Source organism: Colius striatus, chromosome 4 (assembly GCF_028858725.1).
Source record: "Colius striatus isolate bColStr4 chromosome 4, bColStr4.1.hap1, whole genome shotgun sequence".
Classification (NCBI taxonomy): domain Eukaryota; kingdom Metazoa; phylum Chordata; class Aves; order Coliiformes; family Coliidae; genus Colius; species Colius striatus.
Genome location: NC_084762.1, coordinates 92,955,730 through 92,983,118, shown reverse-complemented (window position 1 = coordinate 92,983,118; position 27,389 = coordinate 92,955,730). Strand labels below are relative to the sequence as shown.

At 38.3% G+C, this 27,389-nt stretch overlaps 1 protein-coding gene across 3 annotated transcripts in view; it reads left to right on the top strand.

Moving 5' to 3' along the window:
• Positions 1-27,389, top strand: part of TRAPPC9 (trafficking protein particle complex subunit 9) — a 528,840-nt gene that overhangs the window by 251,100 nt on the left and 250,351 nt on the right. For all 3 annotated transcript variants that reach the window (XM_061995017.1, XM_061995018.1, XM_061995016.1), the window contains 2 exons: positions 436-589; positions 12,559-12,649. In XM_061995017.1, the coding sequence (XP_061851001.1) occupies positions 436-589; positions 12,559-12,649 (245 nt within the window). The remainder of the gene's footprint in view (positions 1-435; positions 590-12,558; positions 12,650-27,389) is intronic.

The window sequence follows — 27,389 nt, the reverse complement described above, 5'->3', positions numbered from 1 at the left end:
TATGTTCATCAGCATTTGGCCCAGTCTTGTTGCTTTTTCCACCAAGTCACACCAGGAGTGTTTACATACTGAGAGTGAAGCAGAGGAACCTTTGCAGAACCACAGTGAGGTCAAGTGGTTGTGACTGCAGAACAGGTGGCTTGTGTACCACTCACAAAGGCATTAAGGTTTTGGTTGGTGGTTTGTAAAAAATCTTACCATCTTCAACAGACTTAGACTTCTGTTTTCAGTAGCATAAATCCTATGCTTTACATACCACTAGTATACCTATATATATATCTATCTAGTAGACTAGATACCACTGAGACAGATGTACTAATACTGTTGTGCTTGGTTTCACAGTGGTCTGCATTTTCTGCAAAAGTAGTATATGTAAAACTGTTATAATAAGAATCCTATGGTTTTTTTTTCCCCTTTCTTTTCCCTTTGCTACAGGATGGCTATCCAAGTTGACAAATTCAATTTTGAGAGCTTCCCAGAATCCCCCACCGATGGGACACAGTTTGCGAATGCAAAGCAGCTGGAAGAAGAAAGGCAACAGGCAAGAGGTCTGGAGATTAACAGCAAGCTGGAGATTTGCTGGAAAATTATATCCTTTCATAAATATTTGCTTTAAAAAAAGATATAAATAGATGCCCTGACACATTTTCTTTTATAATTCAACTCACATTATATCAGTGTTACTGATAAGTAATTAGAACTACGAAGCTTATCATAATTATAGACTGTGTAAGGTTTTTTGTGCTCTATATGATTTAGATGATTCTTGGGTGTTACTAGAATGGCTTTTTCTGAGTCATTGAGCCTGCCACAAACCCTGTTTTCCCCAACTTTCGGGGAACTGAAGTACAGAAAGGATTGATGAGTAGTAGTTTCATAGGGTCAGATTTTTCTCTTCTCCCCCACTCCAAGTAACTGAATCATGAAGAGATACATGAAGCTGGATTTAGAGAGTTTTTATATTTAATTGAATTTGAGCAAATCAGAACATAGAATAATTGATTTCCAAGTCCTCTTTACACAATTAGTAAAATAGCTCATCTTTGGCAGCCTATTTAAGTCTTAAAAAAGATTTGCATTACTCCTAAACACGACATCCCTATAATCAATCTAAATGCTGTAAAATGGTGCCTTATGATTATCAATAAAGAAATTACATTCAGTTTAGAGTTAAACCAATGATGTTGCTGAAAAATTCATAATTTTCACAAAAAACCTTGTGCTTGACTTGTCAAAAAATACATTTTTTCATGATTTTCGTCAGAGAAACATTCTGTGCAGCCAACAGACCCCCAAGCCATGTGTTGATACTCAGCATCTTCCAGGAGATTTATATTTCTTACTCAGATCATCCTCAAATTCATGTGATAGTGGGTGGCAGAAAAGGAAAGAAGAGTGGCAATCAAATCATGGTTTATCTTTAGAGATGTCTTTTTGTACTTTTACCTAATGACTTGAAATTGTTTTTCATTACTAATTATTAGTTTAACTGCACAAGATTAGTCAAAAGCAAGGCCTGAGACACAAATGAGGCTGCTAGTGCCTGGTTCTATCCATTCTCCCTAAAGAACATTTCAGAAAGAGTTCTGTTGATGCAAAGATGTCAATATTTGACTAGAACCCACTTAGAAAATTTCTGTGTTCTGGAAAGATACAAATATGCTTTGATAGCATAGTTGATAGCTGGAATTGAATCATGGTTGTTAATAATTTTGTCAGGCTGTAAAAAGACATTCTTATTAATTTCAGTTACCGAGAATGCTGTTTCCATCCATTCTGTGTTCTGTATTTAAATCCAGTTTTGATACCAAAACTTGTCACAGCTGACAGGTAAGTCAGTACCTTAGAAAAAACAGTAGAAAATGGATCAATTCCGTGTGTAAAATCCAGTACAAGCAACAGTTTCTGTATTTTTAAGGTGTTATGAACTCTCTCTCTTCCTAGAACTAGAACTATTCTAAGGAGATGCAATGAACTGCATGTGTGCCTAAAAAACGTGTGTGTTGTTTTCCATATTTCATATCCCAACTAGTGTCAGTCTTTGTCATCCTTTCATTTCATAGAGCAGCATTTAAATGTGAACCTTTAAAAAAAACCAACCCTCCTCTCACTTCTGCTAAATTTGAGAAACTTAGAAATTTCTGAGACGTGTCCTCACAGAATCTTAAGGGTTGGAAGGGACCTCGAAAAATCATCTAGTCCAACCCCCCTGCCAGGGCAGGACCACCTAGAGTAGGTCACACAGGAACTCATCCAGGTGGGATTGGAATGCTTCCAGAGAAGGAGACTCCACAACCCATCTGGGCAGCCCCTCCCAGTGCTCCCTCACCTCAACAGGGAAGAAGTTTTTCCTTATGTTTCTTTGGAACCTCTTATGTTCTAGCTGGCCAGTGGAGATTATTTCAGACATACCCATGGACAGACATATGAAGAAATGGATGGATAGCTTAACATAAGCTTTATTTTCCTTCAGAAGCCAGTCTAAATGGAGCCAAGAGATTAAAAGCATTTGCAATAACTACAAAGGGATGTAGTTGCTTATATTTCTTAATAGAGAAGGCATTTTTGCAAAAACCTTTTGAATGATTGATGTCTACTGTCTTTGAGCTGCCTTGAACTCTCCTGCTAACCTTTCACTGCTAAGTATATGCATAAGAAGAGAACAGTGGATTTTAGAGAACATAATTAAAATGGTTTTGTAACAAGTAATCTTATGTTGTTTACAATGGAAGGACTATATTGTTTAGCTTGCAATTCCTTTAATTCTTACTGTGTTGATTGTTACCTGATCTAGGTGACCCTGCTTCTGCAGGGGTGTTGGACTAGATGATCTCTAAAGGTCTCTTCCAACTCCTACCATTCTATGATTCTATGGTACCACGTGAAACCACCTCATAAACAAAGGCTACAAACTTTGAGTGTGTGGATTAGATTTGACTGCATTGAAAAGTTACATGTACCCCTTTCAGGGCCAAAAATAGCTCAAAAAAGATGAGGATTTTAGGCTGTATGTGTATGTCTTGAGGAGCACCAGAAGTATTTTCCAGAGTGGAAAGTCCATTTTCCATGGCTTTATCTTTTGAAATAATCAGAGTTTCAGGTGGTGAGATTTTCAGTGCTTCACTTCTGCAGGGGGTTGGACTGGATGATCTCTAAAACTTCCTTCCTACCCCTACCATTCTATGATTCTATGATCTGTGAAAGTATTGTAAAACTTGAGTGGCTTTCATACATTTTGTGAGGGCTGAAGACAGGAAGTGAAAACAACACAGAGTGTTATTCAAGTCAATTTTTTAACATCTTTGTTAGAATCAAAATTATAAGGAAAATAGACCTTTTCCAGCCCCTAAGATCCTGTGATTCTGTGGCTCTGTGAAAGCTTGCTGACATGCCTTTTCAATTAAGAAAAATTCTAGAGTAATGTAATTTAGTGCCTCATTGAGATTATAGCTGTTTTGTGATGATTTAAATTAAGAATGTGCTGTCTCATTTTTCAGCATCTATTAGATGGCACTGGATATCAGCTTAACAACTGGATTTTGTTATAACACAGAATTTGACCAAATGGAGCTCATGGAGGCTAACATTTTCAAATTATGCTTCTCTTCATATCTTCAGAATTGGTTTAAACTACATTTCTATTTTCTTCAGGGAAGTTCTATGCATTCTGACTTGTGGGTCAAGGCACCTGCACTAAGTGTCCTTTGAAGTTTCTGGAGTACTTTGTCTCTTGCTGTGTGCTCTAAAAGTTTCATTTTTTTACTGATGTTTTCTATTTGAATTCTTCAAAATCTTGAGTTAAGATCTGCTATGTGATGAATTTTTTTGTGTATGTGTTCTTTGCACACTCTGTTAGACGCACCATAGATTTTTTTACTCTTGAGAGCATTCCATTGATCTATGGCATCTACATTTTGACTTCAGAAATTCAGATATGTTGAGAATTATTTCACAGGTGATCCTTATCTTTAGAGTATAGACAAAGATTTATCAATGTGCAGATGACAGAAGGGATTTTTCATAAGAGCATGAGAAAGTTTGGCTAAGAAGTTATTTATCCTTCAGTTTTCTTATCTTTTGTTTGTTTGTTTGTCATAATTCTTGCTGCTGCTTAATGAACAGTCTTTCCCTGTCCTCTAACTCTGGGTACATTTTGTCACCTTCCTGATGAACTGAGGTAAAAACATCTTTGCCAGCAGATTTCCTAGGCTAGTGAGTCTGGCTTGGTACCTTGAAGGATGGAGCCCAAAGCTGGTAGAACTGTGCAACTGAGGGGAAATGTGGGCAGGAGAAAGTGATGGGTTAGGATCACCAAATCCGCTCTGAGGTGTGACTGAGAGGCCATGTAGGATGCTAACACCTGAACTTGCAAAAGCACGTGGTAGAGGAGGTCAATGTTGCAGAGCGCTGGTGTCACTGGGATTTCAGACACAGTAGTTAGTTTGGGTGAAAAGGGTGCACCAAGAGGTGGGTGTGAGTTGTTTGGGAAGATTGGGCACAGATGAAGATGTGCACAAAGAAGTATTAGATAGTGAGTGATGGGCAATTTGAAAACTTTGGGATCAAGAACAGAGTCCAAAATGGAGATGCAGTGTGCATTTGTTACAGAGCTCTCAATCAAGTGAAGCTGGATGGACTCTTCCTTTAGTAACTGAAAATATTCTTCCAGTGGAGTTCCACAGGGATGGGTTGTGGGGCCAGTCCTGTTCAACATCTTCATCAACGACCTGGATGAGGGGACAGAGTGTACCCTCAGCAAGTTCCCTGATGACACCAAACTGGGAGGACTGGCTGATTCCCCAGAGGCTGTGCTGCCATTCAGCGGGATCTCGACTGTATTGAGGGTTGAGCAGAGAGGAACCTTATGAGGTTCAATAAGGACAAGTGCAGAGTCCTGCAGCTGGGAAGGAACAACTCCATGCACCAGCACAGACTGGGGATTGACTTACTGGGGAGCAGCTCTGCAGAGACACACCTGGGAGTTCTGGTTGATAATAAACTAACCATGAGTGAGCAATGTGCCCTCGTGGCCAAGAAGGCCAATGGCATCCTGAGATGCATCAAGAAGAGTGTGGGCAGCAGGTCGAGGGAAGTTCTGCTGCCCCTCTACTCTGCCCTGGTGAGACCTCATCTGGAGTCCTGTGTCCAGTTCTGGGCTCCTCAGCTCAAGAGGGACAGGGAACTGCTGGACAGAGTCCAGCGCAGGGCCACCAAGATGATCAGGGGACTGGAACATATTTCATATGAGGAAAGGCTGTGGGACCTGGGGCTGTTTAGTCTGGAGGAGACTGCAGGGATATCACATTATTATTTGCAAATATCTAAATGGTGGATATCAGGAGGTAGGGGCATCAGGTTTTTCTGTTATATCTATTGATAGGACAATGGGTAATGGAAAAAAAGATGGAACACAAAAAGTTCCATTTAAACATAAGGAAAAGCTACTTTTCTGTTCAGATGATAGAGCCCTGGCACAGGCTGCCCAGGGAGATTGTGGAGTCTCTGGAGGTTTTGAAAACCTGTCTGGACATGTTGCTGTGTGATCTGATCTAGGTGGATCCGCTTCTGCAAGGGGTTGGACTAGATGATCTCTGAAGGTCCCTTCCAACCCCTACCATTCTATGATTCTATGGAATTCAAATTAGGAGAGTTCTGGAGCATATTAAGGACATTTTTTTTGGGTACAAGTGCTGGATGGCTTGATTTGACATGTGTTGTGTGGGATCTGCTATTTGCAAGTAGCGATGATACAGTTGGAGGACTGAGGTTTGATGTCTACAGTGACTCCAAGATGATGGAGTTTAATTTCCCAAGGCAGTGAGGAAGGTAAGTAGCAGAATAGTGACTCTGGATTTTAGGAGAGGATCTTCTGGGGAATTGTTATGCAGGATTGCACAGGAGGCTGCTCTCTGGAGTAAGGGGTCCAGGAGAACTGATGGACCTCGAGGGACAAGCGTTTCAAAACACAAGAGTTGCAGCAGTCAACAAGGTACATCTGACTCTTCAAGCAAGACATCACGCGGTGTCTGTAGCAAGTTGTAGCCAGTTAAGTTCTGCTAAGTGTCAGGAAAAATCCTTTTCACAATGAGGGTGCTCAAATAGTGGAACAGGTTGTCCAAAAGTGCTGTGAAATTGATCTCTTTGAAGATATTGAAAAATCCTGGATGAGGCTTTAAACAACCTGATGCAATTTCAATATTTTCCATACTTTGAGCACAGGGTTCCTTTTTAATATAAATTATTCTGTGATTTGTGTAGCCGTGCAGTGGGCTGGATCAGAGAATGACAGTGGAAAACTAAACTCCTTTTCCTCCTCCTTTTCCTCTCCTCAGGTTTGATTGCAGCCATATAAATTTTCTAATGTACTGTGAAAGAATTGCTATTTCAACAAAATGAGACTATAACATTTTGTGTCATTTTCTTGAATGTATTCTAAACTCGGCCCTAACAGCCTTTAAAAAAATGAGACTTCCAGCCTCACTTAAATATCATGTTCCATTTGAAACTTTTTTGAGAGACATTCTTTTCTTGCCTCAGTATTATTTTCTGTGATTGATATGAAGCCTGTCCTATTTGCAACATTTTCTTCCTTTTTTTGAAGCCCTTTTCTGTATGCCCTTTCCTCAGTTTTTTCTTTTCTATATTTAAACCTAATGGCCAACTTTTTTTCCAAAGCACTTTTTCTTTCACATTCTGGATGTTGTTCTGCAGAATAGCTATACTCTCTTGGCACATGTGATCCAAAACTGGAAGCAATACTTCAGGGGAGTTTTCTTATAGAAGAAAAGCTACACCTTCCATGTCTGAATGACTTTTTTGCACGTGATCCTGCATAACTGATTAAATAATTGCTCCTGACTTCCATTTATAGATTTCTTGATCTTCAAGTGATCTTCCTAAATTCCACTCATTTATTAGGTTTGTGAACAGAGACATCTTTTCCAAATACATAAATTTTATGAATGGTTTTGAATTTTATCATCTAAGTAGCCAATCAGAATTTTGAAATGATTATGTATTGGACAGAACCTTGAGTCATCTCATCTGATGTGCTGTCTGGCCTTGACAGCAAACCACTGATGACCCTTATTGAAATTTACTTTTCTGTTTGTTCAGCTTTTGATGACTTTGACTTGATCATAATTATGAATCTTTGATTATGAGAATATTGGATGTTCTGGAACTTTTGTACACCAGTAAAGGTTCCCTTAGGAACACTTTAGTTGGATGGAGCATTACATTTCCATGCAGCTTCTTGGCATCAACAGTTGTTTGCAAAAGTAACTATTATTTAAGAACCTCAATAACTGCCTATAATTAGTTCTAATAATAAAGTACCACAAGAATAATCAAGCAGAAAGCTTAAAATATGACTAAGGCTACTGCTACAATGAACTATCATCATTAATCATTTAAATTTGTTTTTTATTAGTATAGTTTTTATTTATGAACACTTGCTAATTTGTTTGTGATTATGTTCAGGCTTCCACGTGTATTTATTTGCAAAGGAACTGAGAAATGTGTTATTGAAAAATAAATCTTCTCAGAAGGATGCAATATATGGAATGCTGCATAGCAGAGAAAAAAATCACATGAGTAATTTTAAAGCTAGAAACCATTAAAAAAAATCTATTGTCTTTTTAAGCAATAGGTTCTAGGTAATATGCTGTGTTATAATTATGAGTACCCAACTACACATTGGACAGTCAAGATAGGGTAAAAGACCAAAGATTTCCCTGGGAAAATAACTAGTTCATTTGACAGACATTTAGGGTTTTGTTATGAAACAATCTGTTGCTAAAGAAACATAAAAGAAAGATATCTACTGTGGGAAAGCAGAGGATTTGTTTCTGCTTCTTAAACAGCATCTGATGGTTGGATGTTCAGTGACTCTGAGGCCCCTGTTGAAGTTCATTTCTTGTGCAAATGAAAATGTCTTGAAGTATCAAATGTGAACAGTTGCACTGGAAACTGGAAAGCATTTCAGTTCTGTATGGTGCATGTGTTGTTATTAACAGAGATTTGACTGTTGACTGAGGCAACAAAGGCATTTAACAGCTTGACTCTTATGGAAGGACAGGTTTGTAACCACAGTGAGATTGCAGCAAAATGTTTGGAGTTTTGGTTAAGTAGGTAGATTCTACAAGGCAAAACTTAACTTTGGTAGTGTGCACTTTCTCTACACATTATTTTCCAATTACTTTTAAATTCTGAGTCTTAACTTTCGTCTTTTACCAGGTTCGAGCTAAGAATGAAAGGGTGTATTGGCAAATGCTGTTCCGACTGCTTTGTTGTCATTGACTTCTAAAGGCTTGTCTTAGAAAATAGGCAAACTCTTGAGTTAAGCTTTTCTGTCTTTTTCCTCTGACATTTTCATGCTGTGTATTTTGGTTGCTTTTCTTCTCCAAGATTGAGTTTGCTACCATATTCGATTTGTACTTACCCTATAATGAGCAATTTTATATAATTGCTCAATGTATGTATAATCAGGAGAGAAAGATTAATGAGATGAAATTCCATTTTGTTTGTGTCTCTTAGCAATGGTTAGATCTTATCAACTGCACTTTCTGTCAACTTCAGTGAATTCAGTGCCTCTCCTTCAAGTAAAGTCTGGCACCATCTTCTCTATACCCCCCCACTCTTACAGACAGCAATAAAATTTCTCCTTAACTTGGTTTCTTTTCTCTGGACAAAACAAACCCTGTTTTCTCAAATTCATAGAATCATAGAATGGTAGGTGTTGGAAGTCACCTTTAGAGATCATCCAGTCCAACCCCCCTGCAGAAGCAGGGTCATCTAGATCAGGTCACACAGTAATGTGTACATGTGGGTCTCGAAGACCTCCAAGGAAGGAGCCTCCACACCCTCCCTGGGCAGCCTGTGCCAGGGCTCCCTCACCTCAATAGTGACATAGTTTTTTCTTATATTTAAATGTATCTTTTTGTGTTCCAGCTTCATCCCATTACCTCTTGTCCTGTTGCTAGTTAAAATAGAAAAAAGGGATATCCTAACTCCTGACATCCACCATTTAGATATTTTTAAATATTAATACCCCCCCCCCCCCCCCCCCCCCCCCCAGTCTCCTCTTCTTCAGATTAAACAGCCCCAGTTCCCACAGCCTTTCCTCATAAGGAAGATGCTCCAGTTCCCTGATCATCTTGATGGCCCTGCACTGGACTCTCTCCAGCAGTTCCCTGTCCCTCTTGAGCTGAGGAGCCCAGAACTGGACACAGGACTCCAGATGAGGCCTCACCAGGGCAGAGTAGAGGGGGAGCAGAACCTCCCCCGACTTTGTTGTCTGTTCCACCACTGTAATCATCTTCATAGCCCTCCAGGGAATTCTATCCTGTATTTCAGTGTCTTGAGCTGGGAAAGCAAAACTGGACATAGGATTCCAGAAGTTTAGGTATGTAGTTTTTTTATTAGTTGAGGTATATCTATGCATACATTTTGCACTCAATCTAAGAAGCAGTTAGTTTCAGAAATAGTCTGTGACTGTCTTGAATTGAAAATTTAAATGTATTTTTTTTATGAATCACAGAATCATTTAGGTAAAAGACCCTTAAAATCATTGAGTGCAACCATTAAGCCAGCACTGTCACGCCACCACTAACCCGTGTCCCTCAGCACCGCAGCTACATGGCTTTTAAATTACTCCGGGGATGGTGGCTCCACCACTTCCTTGGTCAACCTGTGCTAGTGTCTAACAGCCCTTTCCGAGATGAAATTTTTCCTGATTTCCAATCAAGACTTGACTGCTGCAACCTGAGATGGTTTCCTCTCATCCGGTCACTTGTTACCTGGGACAGCAACCCTGACCTTGCTCCAAGTTCCTGTCCAGTAGTTTTAGAGAGAGATCATGTCTCCCATCAGCCTTCTCTTGTCCAGAATAAACACCCACAGTTCCCTCATCTGCTCCTCATCAGACTTATGCTCCTGACCATTTGCCAGCTCAGGTGCCCATCTCTGGCCCTGCTGCAGCCTCTCAATGTCCCTCTTGTAGTGAGGGGCCCAACACTGAACACAGCACTCGAAGTGTGGCCTCACCAGGGCCCAGCTCAGGGGGACAGAAACTTCCCTGGTCCTGCTGGTCACACTATTTCTGATCCAGGCCAGGATGCCATTGGCCTTGGCCACCTGGGCACACTGCTGGCTCATGTTCACCTGCTGTTGATTAACACCCTCAGATCCTTTCCTTCCAGTAGCTTTCGAGCCCCTCTGCCCCAGGCTGGTAGGGTTGCCTGAGGTGGTTGTGGCCCAAGTGTAGGACCCGACACTTGGCCTTGTTAAACCTCATACAGTCGGCCTTGACCCGTTGCTCTAACCTGTCCAGGTCCCTCTGTAGATCCATGTATTGCTTTGATAGCATTAACTAATGATAAAATACAGAGAATCACCTATTTTATAGTAATTTTATAGTAATTTTATAACAGTATCTGAGACATTAAGCTTTCCATGAAGCTTTAAGCAGTAAAAAATGGTAATATTCCAGGCAACACTGTGAGCAAGTTGTAAGCAAATGACACTGAAGTTAGTTTAACGTTACAGTTAATGGCAGCCACTGTTTCAAAACTTCTTTTTATACTGCCTTTTCATTAGTATTTTCTCTCACATTCCTTACATTAAAGATGTGATAACAGAATTATTTATGTGCTGGTTCTATGAAGTAATCCAAATTAGGTATTCTCTATGCTATAGTTTAGTTTATGGAATTCACTCTGTTGTGCTTGTGTCTTGCATCTTATTTTTGAGCAGCAATGTTTTTCTGAGGTGATATTCTGCTACCATCAGTTTCACCAAATAGGCACTTGCCTTTAATGGTTTTTACAGCTTTCAGGCTCTGGGGTTTGTGACTGTTTCATCTGTAGACATTTTAGGAAGAAAAAGATATTTTAGACATCTTTTAGGATGTAATGAGAATATTAAAAAACTAGTGAAATGCTATGCAATGAGTTGATTTTCCTCTTCTATCATTTCCTTCAGCTCTTGAGTCTCAATACTAATTGTTAGACCTCATTTTGGTCTGAGATTGCGAGACTATTCTTTAAAATTTGTGAAGAGCCTGTAAAATTACCTCCTGTGGTAGAAATTAGTTCTCTGCATTAATTTTCTGTTACATGACACATGAGAACATGCTTTATCAGTCGTATGGTGTGTCTCTCTTTCCAGAGTTTCACAGAAAAAGGACTGATCACATTTAGGGAACTGATTTTATAAAAGCTTACATATTCTTCTATTCTTTTTAAAAAAATCTTTTTTTCAAGGAACATGATTCCAGTACTTTTGGAGTCACCGTTTGAATCCTTGATCAATCTTGCTAGAAGCTTAGCCCTTAGTAACAGTGGGACGCCGCTTCACCTATGGTGGTTTCATTTCAAGATGATGAAGTTGGAAAAGGAGAGGTTTTTTTTTTTCAAATCTCAGAGACCATGCTTTCTCTCTCTTGATTTTTGTTTCTATGTGTTTCTCCCCTTCTGGGAAAGCATAAGCTGAGCTGTAAAGATGATGAAAGTTTTGCCAGAGGAATTGCAGTATAAGTACACAGAGGCTCATATGTTGTATGTGCATCTATGAAGGGGCTGTGCTTGCCTCAGCTCCACTTCTTCCTCTCAACCTAGCTGAGGTAGGGGCTTCTTGTGGCATGCAATTGTACTAAGGCTACTGAATGCAGCTTTGGCCAAGTGTGCTTCAAACCCCTTTGTATTCAGTGTCTTTCTGAAGTCAGGGAATTGGAAGAAAGAAGTCCAGTACTCTTCCTGTTACAAATACATGTTGCATGAATCATCACATAAAATCATTAATTTGTTTAAATGGATCTTTATGTTATGTTGGATATTACCTACGCTTTGATTTTAGTACTTGTGTAACCTGTCCTAAAGCCTTTTAAAAACAGAAACTGCTTATTCCAACAGTTTGTTTCAGTGCTTCATTATCCTTAGGGTAAGAACAATTTCCTAATTTTTTTCTCATTTCAGTCTAAACTTGTTACTGAGCTCCTACCCAAGTGAGTAGAAAGAGGAGCTTACAGGTTATATGCCTGTGTGATTCTGCTATTATATTTGCTGCTGGTAATCACACTGTAGCTACACTTTCAAACATCCTTGTACTGCCACAGAACTGGCACTGAGCCAGTATTCAAAGCTGTCGTAGCCCACATTTGTTCTGTTTTGTATTGCTCTATTAAATTTTATCCTTGTTGTTTTCAGATTGCTCTTAATTTGTCATTTTGAATTCTGATCCTGCACCACATAATGACAGATTCTGCATTTTTATAGCTTCCAGACTTCTTTCCCCTCATGTTTTCTAATGGTTCAGTTGTATTTTACCTTTACATCTTCACATTTAACACTTCTTAGTGGATTTTTTTTGTTTTATATTCTAAAGCTATCAACTGCTCTAATTAATACTGTTAGCCAATTCATGAGTTAATAAACCAAATATGTAACATTAACCTTTAGCAAATCTCTAGCTTGCAGTTTTAGTTTGCACTAATAAAAGCTGTACACATTACATGCTCATTTTCTCCCTGAAACAAAATTTTCCTTAATTCCAATTTACCCTTCTTTGAAGCGTGAAGGGGAAGCAAGTGTGGAAGGTGTTCTCAATCAACTGGTCCTGGAGCATCTACAATTGGCTCCTCTCCAGTGGGGTGAGTAGTGTCAAAAACTATTGATGATCTTTTGAGAGGATATACTGGCTTGTAATATTTAGCAGCATGGGAATGATAATATGTTCATTTATAGAAAACCTATGATGCAAGAGAATTTGGTAGGAATTTCACATTCTTTTACATGTTTTATTTAGCTGAAGATAAATGTAAAATTGACATCTATTCTGTTTTAAATATACTGTTCAAGGGTTGTAAATTTGAAGCCTAAGTATGCAATTTGTCTTGCAATTTGTGGTCCTAGTCTTGTTGTATGTGAGTTGACGCTACTTAATTTTCCCCTTTGCCAGACAGTGTGTGTTTTTAAGTTCTCTAAAACATTTTCATATGGAATTGTATGAATAGAACTGTATGGAACTTTGTCCTTCATTTTTCTTATCATGGTCTAGACATTTGCATTAGTAACTTTTTAAGGTACAGAAAAAGTTGTTAGACTGTGTAGCAGGGAAGAACAATTTGTTTTAGTTTCGTAGTTAGAATGAAATATTGAATAAATTTCACCCTGAAGAGTTGGAATAATGTCTCTTCTGTCTGAGGTTCTTAACAAGGCTTGTCCATAGGCTTTGGAACATGAGGTGTTTTATCCCCAACAATTCTATGTCAGTTACAAGTTTCAGAAAAAGTCCCTGGTTCATCAGAAAATTGTTTTCAAAACTTTTATTTTTAAAGTAAACTTAAATCCTTACTCCATGTGTTAACTAATTTTATGACCTAGAGAGGAGCAATGGTCCATCTATGTTAATATTGTCTATGTTAACTAGTAAAACTAAAACAACTCCAAAATTAGTGAACTCTTTTAGATACTTCATTGTTTTTTTGAAGCATGTGGACCAGTAAAACTGCTAATGGTTTGAGGTTGTTTCTTGTAAAGATGTTGAACTTTAACCATAATTATCTGTCTCTGAAATTATGCTTGTCTGGCCAATGTTCTTCAGAGGATTCAAGGATTTAGTAGCATTTGCTTGTGTGACTGGCTTTGGCTATAATTGCCCTGGTCCTCATCAGTAAAAAAGTGGCTTGTGTCAGGTTCATGTTGTGAGTTCAGACAGATGACTTGAGAGTCGTCTTGCTTCTGTGGAGTGACATTGACCTTCAGCAGGTTTGTAACCTGGGCTCTGTGTTTGAAAATGTTCCCTTGGCACTTTTGCATGAGAGATCGGTTAAAGGATGAAAAATGTAGTTTTTATCTTTTCCCATGTCCTTGGTTTTGTGCTTTTAATTTTATTTTTATGCCATATTATACTATTTTCTTATTAAAGAGGCTTGTATTTGATACTCCTGCCTAAACAGTGATATTCATTGGGACTTTGATACACTAGTTGAAAACCATGAACATAGCAGTGATATACAGTAAAATCTGATTCCCTGTGAAGCTGGTCATTTCTCAGACTGTGTCTTAAATCAATTAAAGAATCCTGATGGCTTTAGTTTTTAGGACGTGTGATCACCAGCCAAAGCTCTGTGATATTGCTGCCTCTTAAGTGCAAAATATCTTGTCTGATTGTGGCCTACATGTGAATTTTCTGCATCAACTAAAGGAGGGACAGTGATATCCTATGGCACAGCTTATACATGATATTTCCTTTTTGGAACGTTCTGGTGGCAGAAAATACTGGTCTTGCAGAAGTCTAATACTTCCTGAATCTGAAGTTACCATTGAGTATTTTATCTGCTTTCTGTCCATGTAGAAGTAATAATTCACTACAGAGATTATTGAAAAGGATGTTTTCCTTAAGGGCCTGATTGTTCTTAAAAAGCAAAAAAAGAAAATTAAAAACAGTGGAGAAAGTTTCATTTCTTTAACCATAAATTGAAATATTCAGCAGTTAAATCTTTGCCAGTTTGTTCCTCAGCATTGCAGCCATATAGCACCCCTGTCTATAGTCATCAAGATGAAAGCTACTGCAGTCCCTCCAGAAAATGTACCATGGCAATACAGACTAATTTTAGATTTATTAATGAGGGAGAAGGAATTAAAAGATTGGGTTTTTTTCAGTTTGGTAAGTGGGAGTGATAAGGAGCTGTTGCAATGTCTGGACAACGTGTATGCGTGTGTGTATAGACACATATTTAGACAGTGTGACATACTGTTTTTTTGAGTTGAAATCGTCTTTTGGTGCCAGAATGTTTGCTATTCAACCCTTATAGGCACGGAAAAGTGTTTTTAGTGTTCAAATCATTCAAGATGTAATGTGAGTTCTATTTTCCCTGTATTTTCTCAATATATTGATTGACCATTCTTGTAAGAATCTGATCTTACAGTGCTCACTAGTGGTAGTGATCTCTATCGAGTTATCAGTAATGAGGTGAATGTATGCAAGCTATCTTAAAAGTTCTTTGCTAATTCTACTAAAGGAGATCCATAATGTTAATATATATAATTAATAAGGTGATAATATACAGATATTCTTTTCTTGTCCTGACTCATCCACTATTTTGATGTCATTAATAGCAAAGATACTTTAAAAATACTGTAATATTGTGTCAGCCAGATGTTTGCTTTCTCTTGGTCATCACAGTATTTGCAGTCACAGCCTTGCTTTGAGTTTTATTTTTCTGTATGTTAGGAATCACTTGTTTTTTCATGTGAACTCTTTACAACTAGACATAATTGTCATATATATTTTGCAAGAATTTAGCCTTAGTGTTATACAGTGAAATTGGTTCTATGATTATTCAAGACTTTTCCTATATTGATGGTTAGACTGAAGGGTTTACTTCATTATAAGTGCTCACAGTGAAACACGAATGAATATTTAACATGGTTTTGATTAAAAAAAATGACTGGCTCTTGTTCAAATTTATAAAAGCTGGACTTCAAAATTCCTTTTAAATTTGGCATGTTTAATTCATGTTAGAGTTAATATTATGTTTCTAAAATTATAAAAGCACATTGAAATAATTTTTCATGTAAATTTGACAATTCTGTCCTCTTTTTCATTAAATGCAAGGCAAAGAGTAGAATTGAAAGTTAGTGGCATTGAAGCTTTGGTCTGAGGATAAGAAGCCAGGTCCGAAGGTTGTTAGACAGAGGGAAAACTTGGTTGTGATTTCACATGATTAAATGACCGGGGAAGGGAAAAGTATTTAGAACGTGAGGAATCATAAAAAGAAAATATGTCAAAGACTAGAGTGAGAGTTCTTAATATGTTGTTAAAATTGATTTTAAGATTTAGGACATCTCTCTCAAATGAAGTTGTCTATTAGGCAGGTTAGTAAATCACACGTAATTGAAAAACATAATCTTGCTCAACACCACCGAGTTCAATGTTCTCTAAAATTTATGACATATTTTCTTTTTACTGCTGGGCAACAAACCAAATGTAGGAATAGATGTGGTTTTAAGGTGAGTATATTAATATAATCAAATCAAGGAAACAGCCTGCAAAGTTTAATGAGGAGAAGCAAGGCTCTTTAAAGGCATATGTCACATAAGTTCCGTGGTTAGATTTGAAAATGATCAGATGGAGGCATTTGTACTTGCTGGCTCTGTGTGTTTTAAAAATCTTTATTTGATTTATGTTGCTAAGTTTTGCAAGTGAGCAAAATCCTGAAGCCAAACACTTATCAGTTTGATGGTACTCTTCTGCATTTCGTTGCAAAATTAACCTAGGTACAAATGCTATGCATGAAATGCTGTTATTGAACTTGAAATAGACTGAGTTTGAGACAGACTCTTGGTTTCACCTGGAATAGACTGGACTCAGGATATTACTACATTCAAATGAGAACTACCTCTTAAGTGAGAGATTCCCAACACTTTGCATGCTGTACACAAGTTTCACAAGGAGAACTTCTTTTAAATTCTCATATATAAAACTAAATTAACTTAACCTGCTTCAGTGCCTGCAACCTCAAGGTAAAGACATCGTTTGCTGCTCATCCTCAGATGTCTAAGAGTGAAGATTTATTAGAGGAATCTGATTTAGAAATGTAGAAATGTAGACACCTAAAAGTGATGAACGTTTCACTATATTGGGCAAATTGCTTTCTTTCTCTACAAAAACACTGAAGATCAGTGATTATACATAAACCCTAAAGACGGTATTTTCAGTAATAGTCAAAGAAACATGTATTTGTCAAGCTTCACCATTGAAAGTTTTTTGCTTTCATTCATTACTTTATTTCATTTATTCTTCCTTCATAATAGAGATGAATTTCAAGAGCATTTGTAACATTTAAATTGATCACAGATACCTTTTCATGATGCAGTACATTTCATTTTCTAATATGTGATTAAAAGGAAAACTAACAACTCTGCTGCTGAATGCTGTGCAGATCATAGTTAAGCAAAGTAATAGTTAGTAACCAAAGTCTTAATTATCTACTTATAGGTAGAGAATGCAAAACATATTGTTGTAGTTTGGTGATAAATTGTGTGTCTACCTGCATCATGTGAGCATATGGTACTTAGAGAAAACTCAAAATTGAACAGTGGTTTTAAGTTGTCCCTTACAGGCAGTTGTAATCAATAGGAGAAGTAGGTTTATAGGTATTTTAAAGTGTTTCATGAGCATGTGTTTCATGGCAGCTCATTTGGAAGTTCTGTCTGGTTCAGTTTCACAAAACATCTTACAGAGACATTACTTTTAAAACAAATTTTCTTAATATTTCGTTGTATGTTTTAGAGGGGACCAAATCAGAGTCAATTTTCACAGCTTATATATTTCATGGATCTTTAATTACTGAAGCTACTCACCCATTTTATTTTACATTTTCCAGTCTGACCTTAGGCCATAATTAAGTCTTTCTTTCCACAACTTATGTGATGAACTCTGGGGGATTGCAGCAGTATCAAATCACCACGTCCTGAATACGGAAGAAAGTATCTGTCAGTGAGTAGATGAGGAAATGATACAACTCTAAGTCTGTGTTTTGGATGCTGTCTTGATACTCTGACAGCTTGTCCCCAAGGACTTAGTTAAGAAACATCCAGATCTCTGCAGACATGATTATTGTTAATGGTTTTGCTTTAGTCAGAGCAGTCCTACAATATTGCTCTTCCTCTATATTTGAAATTCCAAGGCTGTCTGGACAGTTTGTTCAAGGACTAGTTTTAATGGAGAGCTGTAAGGAAGTAGTTTTACTTTCCCATTTAATAAACAAACCCCTCATAGACTCTCCACGGAAGCATGTGTATTATATAGATAGAGGCTTGGAAATACGGAGACATCAGCAGGATATATGAAGATCAGCCCTTCAAAATAATTATGAATGTTATTCTGTTCATTCATTAAAGTAAAATATTCTTTAATTATTTCTAATTTAGAATTACAGTAGTTTGGGCATTATCATCATTAGAAAGATGAAACCAAAAGTATTAGCCAGACAATCTCAAGAGTAAGCTGCCTATAAAGTAGAGAACCACAGTCTGATTCATAGAAGACCGAAATGGAGAAACAACCTGATGGTAAATGGCTTTTACTAGGTAACCAACCTTTCCCATCCATTTAGAAACATTTTCAGGTTTTTCATTTTTATTTTTAAGATGCAAAAAGTGGTGGGAACACTTTCATATCTTAACAGCTTGTGTGCAGGCTGTTTTGGGGGATATTTTGGCAATGTCAAACAAGCAACATGCTTTAGTTACTGGGAAGTGTTGAGGGACTGGGGTAGTACATTGAAAAAATGGACTGACTTGATAAAACTAGGGCATCTGGCACACAACTAATGTTCTGGCATGTCAAAACATGCTATTGTGTGATATGCTTTGAATCAGCTGTTATTTTTATTTCCTACCAAAGCCTTGGTTGCTTTAAGCTGAAAGGAAAAACTTGTAGAGAAAGGGTTTCAGATGCATCCAGACCAGTGGTAGTTTCAAAGAAAAGATGCTTAGAATAAAGAGACCACCCTAAAATGAAAAGGAATTCACAAAACTTCCTATGTAAAGAGAGTTTGAGACAGGTTGGGTGGAGTGCCATGGTTACTTCATATCAGGTTTCTGAAAGAACTGTGGGCTGAAGCTGCAGGTCCAGCATTTGTAACAAAGCTGTGAGAAGAGTAATAAATACTAATGGAGTTGTGTAAGTGTTGATCTAGGACCAGTTTCACCAATGTGAATCATTAGTGATTTTTACTTATTAAAAAAGAAAGAAAAAAGGAAAATAAATATGAGGGAAAGGAATAAAGTGATGAAATATGCTGATGGCTCAAAGATAAGCACCACCAGCTCCAAGAATAGATCAGTCTACTACATAGAGTCATAGCATGGTTTGGGTCAGAAAGGACCTTCAGAGATCATCAATTCCAAACTGCAGGCAAGGACAGTAGATGAGGTTGCTCAAAGGCCCATTCAACCTGATCATGAACACTTGGACTTACAGGGCATCCACAGCTTTCCAGGCAATCAGTTCCACTGTCTCACCACTCACCAATGTGTTCCTCATGTCCAATCTAAACTTAGCCTCTTTCAGTTTAAAACCTTTACCCCTTCTTGTATCGCTACAGATAAAAAATCTCTCTCTATTTTTTCATAATCTTTTGGTATTCTCAAAAAATCCCACAAAGCATCATAACTGAAATGGATGAAATGTAGTCCAGAAAAGAAGGTTATCTGTTCTGAGACTAGTAACACAGGAACCTAATAAAGTGATTGGAAAGGATTTGATTGTTATTCCGAGCTACTAGAATAATTTAGCTATGAAGATAGTGTATGTGATGTTTGATCAAGTCTCTAATGAAACCTCTCATGATAAAATTCTTATGGAAGATTTCAAACTAAACCAGAGTAGGAAAAAGTAAAGTTCTGGGGGTGATCAAGGAGCAAAGACTTACTGTTGGGTTTATGTTATGGAGATAGGACACTGAATTAAATGAGGTCACTTCTCAAAAGTCTGGCAAGTAAGTAAGTTCTGTGTTTTCTACTTAGACATCTAATGCAGGCTTGCTTGCTTTGAGTTGCAGTATTTCTGAGACACATTTCTTTACCAAAGTCAAGAGTTGACTGATCTCCAGGAATCCATCAGGGACCAAGCCTCAAGGAGGGGCAAAAAAAAGCTGAAGTAGAAGCACTTTTGGCATGAGAACATAGTGAATAGAAACTGCCCATTAATAAATGCAGTGTGGAATTTTTTAAGGTCATTAGGGTTTTCAACACAACATTACAGCAAAAATACTGGCAGAGAGGAAAGTACCAAATAATGATGTTGAATCAGATATGAAAAGGAGAAAAGGAACCAGGGCACTGTGGTAGCAGGAAAATTAACTCATTCAAGCTTGATTCAGGCACAGGTGAGTGAGTGACTTTGTTTTCAACATTTGATTTACAAAACCATTGTTATTTTTAGAGGAAAAAAGAAACAAGCAGCTCTGCACAGTTTAGTTCATTATAGGAATATTGATGATGACACTTCAGTTAAGCCACAACAGTTGATTGAGGAACACCATAATGATGATAAATTGTTACACCATTATGCAAGGTACTTAATTTTCTAGGTATTGTTGAAAGCAAATTAAATAATAGATTAATTGAACAACCACATCAAATAATGAAAAGCTATCAAAATAATAAATGAAAATGAGTTATACCTTCAAAAAGAGCTGTGAAGATAATTGTGAGGAAGAAGATTGAAAAGACAAAAAAAAAGCTGTCTTGTAAAGCAGTTGATGAAAAGTATCACTGAATCTGAACAGAAATAGATTTCTATAACATTGATGGACACACAAGATACAGTTTGAATAAGAATTTAGAAAAATATGGTTCAGCTTGTGGACAATTAAAAAGAGAAAACAGGAAAAAGGATCAGAAGACGTATGTATTAACAAGAGAGGCGAGAAAGATGCTTTGATCAGGTAGGACTTTAATTGCCCAGTAATTGAACAAATTGTACAGTTAAATATGTAGAGAATGAGAAACGGAAAATATGCTAATTGTAGTGGAGGAATATTCTGAATAGCCTATCTGGGACAGGTTCAATGTGTAATTGGTTTCAGGCAGTAAGCAAGAAGAGAGGCCTCATTGCAGAATGCTTGTGCTGAGCTTTCCTTATCTGGCTTCTGACATTTTTCAGCTTTTGTTTTATTTCACTTGAATACATGTGCTTGGAACTGAACACTATGGATGTTGTAAATGAAAGCAGTCTTTTCACTGATTATGTCCCTCTTTGGATCAGACTCTTTACTCGTAGAGTGCATCATTTGACTGGGCCATTGCATCTCGGTAGAAGTGCAAATGTACTCTGTTGCAGTTGAAAGTTAGATGCAAAGTTTTCATTTTATATTTTACTAAAAGGAGAATTTTACAGGTATTTCAATATGTTCTCCTCCCAGCTCCCGTGTGCTTTGACTCAGTGGTTGAGGCTGGCATGATCTGTCATCAGTAGAAGCGCTGTGGCAGACAGACATTTTGAGGGGAGGGAAGTTGGTGTAATTTTCAGTGCTCATTCTGAAGTAGGCCTTTATTCATCAAGGAAACAGAAGCGAATTAACGACTGTAAGGAACATAAATCTACCTCAATAAGCCTTGTAATACGGAAATTAATAGCTTCCAGCTGTCAAAGCCTCAACAGTACGAGCACAGCCCAGAACAGACAGATTTGTACTAGGAAACGTAAGCTTTGAAGTGCTCTCTCTTTCATGTTCTTTCCTTTTCTCCTTTTTAGTGTCTCTCAAAATTGGCAGCTATTTGTCTATTTTTTAGCATAGGGGATTTATTCTTTTTTAAAATGTATTTTCCTTAGGCTATTCCTTCTCCCCATTGTCTCTTCGGTAAAACAACATCCAAACTTGACTGCACTTTTGTTTTTGTTTTGTATCCCAGACCTTTGTATTAAGCAATCATAAACTGTTTTTTAAAAAGAAAGGTTGTACAGTTTTAGGCAAGAAAGAAGTTAATTCCATTTGATTCACTTGAACTAATGGATTTGCTTTTACAAAGGAAGCCAATCAAACAGAAAATCTTCCCTGAGCTGTGGTTCTGTGGGCTTATTGATACTATATACTTAGTAGTGAATTTAGACTTTTTGTTTCAATATCTGTTTCCTTATTAAGCAGAAATTCAGGCTCACTCTAGTAACATTTCTGATTACATATGGATACATTAGAAATGACAAAGAAGGGCTATTTTTTGGGATCTTAAGATAGAAAAGAGGAGCTGAACAAGTGTTCTGTAGGATGGCTTTGTGCAAGAGGGCTTTAATCAAAAGATACTTGAGTCATTTTCTATTACTCATTACATTGTATATTATCTTATAAAGCTGCCTCTCAACAATATCAGACACGTACAGAGTTGTTACAGAACTTCTATATCAAGGCCAGGCACAAGAGATGAAATGAGGGAGAATCTTAATTAAAAATGTTAGTAGTATATAGAAAGGGTAAAATGTCTTGGCAGTGTCTGGAATTACACAAAGAGAAATAATTGGTTGCCTCATGTGCAAACTTCAGGAAAATAAAAAAGACAGCAGCAGCAATCTTCAATGATTAAAAGAAGTGTTAAGGGATAATTACATTTCTGTGCTGTGATAAACAGTCAACTGTCAGTTATCTGAGTGAGTGATGGGGTTGGGTTGTTCAAGCTGGAGAAAAAAACCCAGGTATTGAAAGTGTTTGAAAGCATAAATCAGAAGCTTCAGAGCAGAACTGGGTGCCATCAGGCTCCGATGGTTCTGAGTGGAAGCCTTCCAATAGCATTCCCAGCTGTGAGGGCACTTAGCAAAGTTGGTTAAGTGGGACATGAAGTCTCAGAGTTGGTTTTATGCTGTAACAACCCCAAACTCCAGCTGGAGCACTGTGGAGTAGGAAAATCCACAGTTCAGATCTATCAGGGCTTCTTGGCTTGGACTTTGTCTTACTCACAGGTCAGACAGGTAAAACAAAGCTCAGACTGGGTAAAACATGACTTTGCACCTATTCATCAGACTACTTTGATTCAGAGCCCTTGTTTGAAATGAGAGATATTTGCAGCCCCTCCATTCTCCCCAAAAATTTAATGACCTGTATAAATCCTTCAAAGTGAGAGGTGACCCCACAGGGACAGGTGTCCACACAGTATTGCCTAGTAGGCTTCTTCATGGCTTTTAACTCCCAGTATCTGTATCACGTCTTGCTTTGCTATTACAGATTCTCTCATATGTGCTTCATTTCAGGAAAGAAACATGCAGGTTTCTCTCACTAATGAAATTGCCACAGAGTTGTAGTGAAACAAAGAAAACGAAAAATGAATGAGAAACATAATCTAAGTTTTGAGAGTTGGGTGAAAATAAGATGAGTAAACAGCTGTGAGTTAGAGTGAACATCCTGAACTTTGCTTGTTAAAGAGGCAAAATGACCTCTTCTGGTTTCCCAGTGACTATAATTTTCTCTAACTTGCTGGAGCAACCAGTGACTTTCTGAACATCTGTTCCTAATGAAGGTATTAATCAGCAGTGTGCTCATTATTTGCTGTTTATGAACTGGTTTTGCTAAACAATTAGTCTACATTTGAAGGAAATCGATTCTGTTTAGGGTTCCTTAATAGTGATATTTATTGTCCACATATTTTTTAAAGATTAATCTGATAAGATGAAATATACATCTTTATGTTATTTAATTCAGAAGTAGGTTGCAGAAGATGTTTCAGTATAATTTTGTTTAGAGAGCTTTTATAAACTTATTGAGCTCCATCTGAGAACCTCACTGTGAATAGGAATTTCAATATTAAATTTATTTGTGACTCATTTCCAGTCCTTTTGTTCTCATGTCAATATTGTGCTGTAGTTTAAAGAGCTTTTCCTCAGTCTCTGCTGTTTGTCTTTTTTTTTATGTCTTTCTCTTTCTGTTGTACATTTCAAGACAATAATCAGGACTACCACTTCTAGTCTCCTTGATAGCATAGGTGGGTTTTTGTAATTGCCCACTCCACAACTGTCTCAGTATCCTCTGTGGTTTTCATAGAATTATAGAATGGTAGGGTTTGGAAGGTCCCTTCCAACCCTACCATTCTATGATTCTATGACCTTTAGAGATCATCTGGTCCAAATCCCCTGCAGAAGCAGGCCCACCTAGATCAGGTCTCATAGGAACATAATAAGATCTCCCCTCAGTCTCCTCTATTTTGTGTATTAAGACCAATGTGAATTTTGTCAGTATCTGGCTAAAACACAGTGGTTAGCAAGTTGCTCCTGTTTCTTTAGCATAGCAGAAACTGGAATGTTGAAGGTGAATAATAATCTAATCAGTGAAAATAAAATTAATTAAATCACCAAAACTTTGAGTTTCAGGTACTCAAAACCATGACCAATAGTGCATTAAAGCAGTATCAGACCTAATTTCTAGCAGAGATTAACGTTATATTGTGAAGAAGCATCTGTAATATTTTAAATAGAGTTTGTTTACTGATGTGAAAATCCTGTGTTATGAGGTTTTTTCATCACTTGAAGTCTTAGCAAGCAGTAAGGAAGATACTCCACATGACTTTGGGAGTCATTTCTCTGAACAGCTGGAATGTTGTCGTATTTGCCAGGTTTGTGACATTCCTCTGGCTGTGCTGATGATGTTGCTATAGAAGATATTTTCTGAAGAAAAGGCTCCTTCCTGCTGTCATTTGCCCTAATGCTGAGAAAACCATCCATTTGTGGCTGTAAACCCTGCACCTGGGTAGCTGTCTAGTAGGGATTGAATTGGTACCTGCAGCTCAATCACTAAATGGTCAGATACACAGCAGCCTTTTTTCCTGTTATCTAGGCTTGTATTCTGAGTGACAAAGTGACATTTGTCTATCCAGGTGAGACAACACAACTGGTGTTGTCCCCATGACTGTAGAATCAAAGATGTGCCTCTCGTAGTATCCCTTGGTGTTGCTACCTGGGATTTCAACAATTGTCATGAAACCCTGATACAGAGACAAATTCAAGTTTAGGCTAGTTTTCATTAAACAGTTGTGATATTTAACATGTGCATATGCAAAAACTTGGAAGTAAAAATGTAAGGGGTGTCAATACCCAGGTGTTGTGTCAGAAGGAGCCTGGCAGAGGAGGAGGAAGCTGAGGAGGGAGCAGGAGCAGAGGGACTCTGAGAATGGAGGAGGACGAGGGCAGGAGGTGGTGCAGGTCAGGAGCAGGGATCCCTGCAGCCCTGGTGAGACCCTGTGGGAGCACAGACCCACCTTGTTGCCCGGGGAGGGACCCAGACCACAGCAGGGGGGAGATTTCCTGCAGGAGCTGCAGATGGGGAGAGCCCCAGTGGGAGCAGGTTGGCCCTGAAGGATGCAGCCCAGGGAAGGGCCTGTGCTGGAACAGAGAAAGGGGGACCGTTTTGCCTGTGACAAAGACTGATAAAAGATCTTCTCTTTATCTTGCCTCATGAGCTTTTTTATCTTTTCTTCCCCTGTCCTGTTGTGGAGGGTAAGTGAGCAGCTATGTGGACCAAGGTCAACCCACCGAAGATTGTTACTTCAGTATCTAGATATTCAGTTTCAATTCCTATCTTTCCTCTGGGGAGATTGTAGTGCTCTCCAGTTCCTTGGAGCCACTAACACTCAGAAATCTCTGCAAAAGCAACAGATACTAAACAGAGGTAAAGACTATGCTAGAATGACACAAGGAATGACAATGAGACAATGCAGGATTGTTTGCTGGTGAGAAACTGTCTTGGCTTTCTGTCTGTCAGGGTACATACTTTTGGTACAGGAGGGCCATTTAGTCTGTGCAGGATTCAGTCAAGTGAAAACGAGCAGAGGGAAACCAGGACTGAGACATGTAGTGATACATGCCTGATAGGGGAGGCAGCTTGTAATAGAGGTTGGTGATGATAATCTGGGAGCTGTTCTTCAAAACAGACAATGACATCCTTCTGTTATTTGGAGTGAATGAAAAATTCCAGCTACTTATCATCAAGCAGAGCTAACCTTCACAGTTTCTTTCTGTTCCTGTAATAAATTGTTTCACAGGCAATGTATTGCGTGAGATAAAGAACAGCTCTGACATACCGTATAGCATCATTCTTAATCCTTCTTGTTCTCTTTTAAAGTATCTTTTGTATTACCTTGGTGCTGTCACCTTGGTAATAATCCAGTAATGTTACTTAATTTATGTGAAATACCACAGATGGTGTTTACCTCTGTCTTTCATCTGGAGTTTCAGTCTGCAGAGCTGTTCTTTTGCCATACAGTATGCCATAACAATCAGCAAACCTTTAGTCAAATTAAGTTGGATAGCTTGATGGTATGAACTCAGCAGAAAATGATTACAGTTTAAATTTAAAGGTGAAGGGACTAAAGCATTACAGAAAAACAGAGATTTAATTTAGCCCAGGAAGTACATTTTTTTTCCAGGTCTTATGTGTAGCTACAGACTAAAACGTTGCTCCATTGGATTTTTGAAGCACGTTGTCTGTGCCTTTCAGTTATCTCAGTATTCAGTTGCTTTTCTAATTAGAAACTCACTGTGTCCTATATGGGATAGTGGATGTTTTTCAACTGCAGAGATTCCAAATATGACTCTTGATTATTCAGTTCTTTTTGTTTTTCACAAAAGTTTAGGCTAACAATGTGCATATTCCCTGTACACCAGTCTTTTCAATATCATTGGTGTCCTGGTTTAGGTTCATCAGGGAACAAAAGACCACGATTTAGCCTCAAGTACCAAAGACCTGAGAATTGCCAAAGGGCAGGGAGAGCTTAATTGCCACTTAAGGTTCAGGACAAAACAGAGCAGGCTACTGGCTTGGGGAAGAAAACAAAATAATTTAATGCGACATCAACTAAAACATAACCTTAAAACCCCAAAACAGCCAACACAAAACAACACAGCATGGTACAACTATGAAGAGCACAACCAGCCCTTTAAGACCATCTTCTCCTCATCCCTCCTCTCTTCCCGGGCTCAGAGACCTGATCCTGGTGTCTTTATCTCCTCCCCTGCTGAACAGCTCAGTCCTCCCTGCTCCTCTGCAGAGTCACACACACAACAGCTCTACACAGGCAGTTCCAATGTCTGTTCATCCCAAAGGGTGCAGCTCCTCTCTGCCTCTCGTGTGGGACTGCTCTGCAGCATGCAGGCTCCAGCACAGCCTGCACCAAGGCTGCCTCTTCACACAGCCTCTCGCCCATCTGGGCTCACTCACACAGAGCTGCTGGTGGCTCTCAGTCCTGCCATGGCCCTCCAAGGGTTGCAGGGACACAGCCTATGCTCTCACTGTGGGTTGCAGAGGGGTTTCTGGTCTAGTGCTCCTCCTTCCTTCTTCCTTCTCTGACTGTGGGGTCCATGTAGTCACTTCCATCTTGTATCACTCTTACACCTCCTGCCAGTACTTCAAACTCCCATCCCTAAATAGTGATGGCAGAGGCGTCAGATTGGCCCAGCCAGGCCAGAGGTGGGTAATGTGTTGGATGGTACCACTTATACCCAAACTTACAGTAGTAAAATCTTTGAACCACCTTTGGGAAGAAACTTTAAACTGAAATACTGTAATGTACCTTTGCTTTTCCTGATGTGCTGAAATCTAGACAGGAGGCCAAAGGAAGAGCTTTTCTGAGCTCTGAGCTAACACTGAATAAAGAAGAGATATAGGTGCAGATTCAAATATTTTCAATGCTGAAGTGGAATTGCCCTGAGCATTTCATTAGAAAGTAAATTTGACTACACAATATCAGGCAATTAATAGCAAATTAAAACTAGCTTTATAAGCCATGATTAGACAGTCTTTAACTGTCATTACTTCTTATTCTGATGGCAAAGTGAATTTATTGGTTTGCAAACACTGAAGTAAACACAGGTAGATATTTTGCTCAGTAAAATTTTACTGA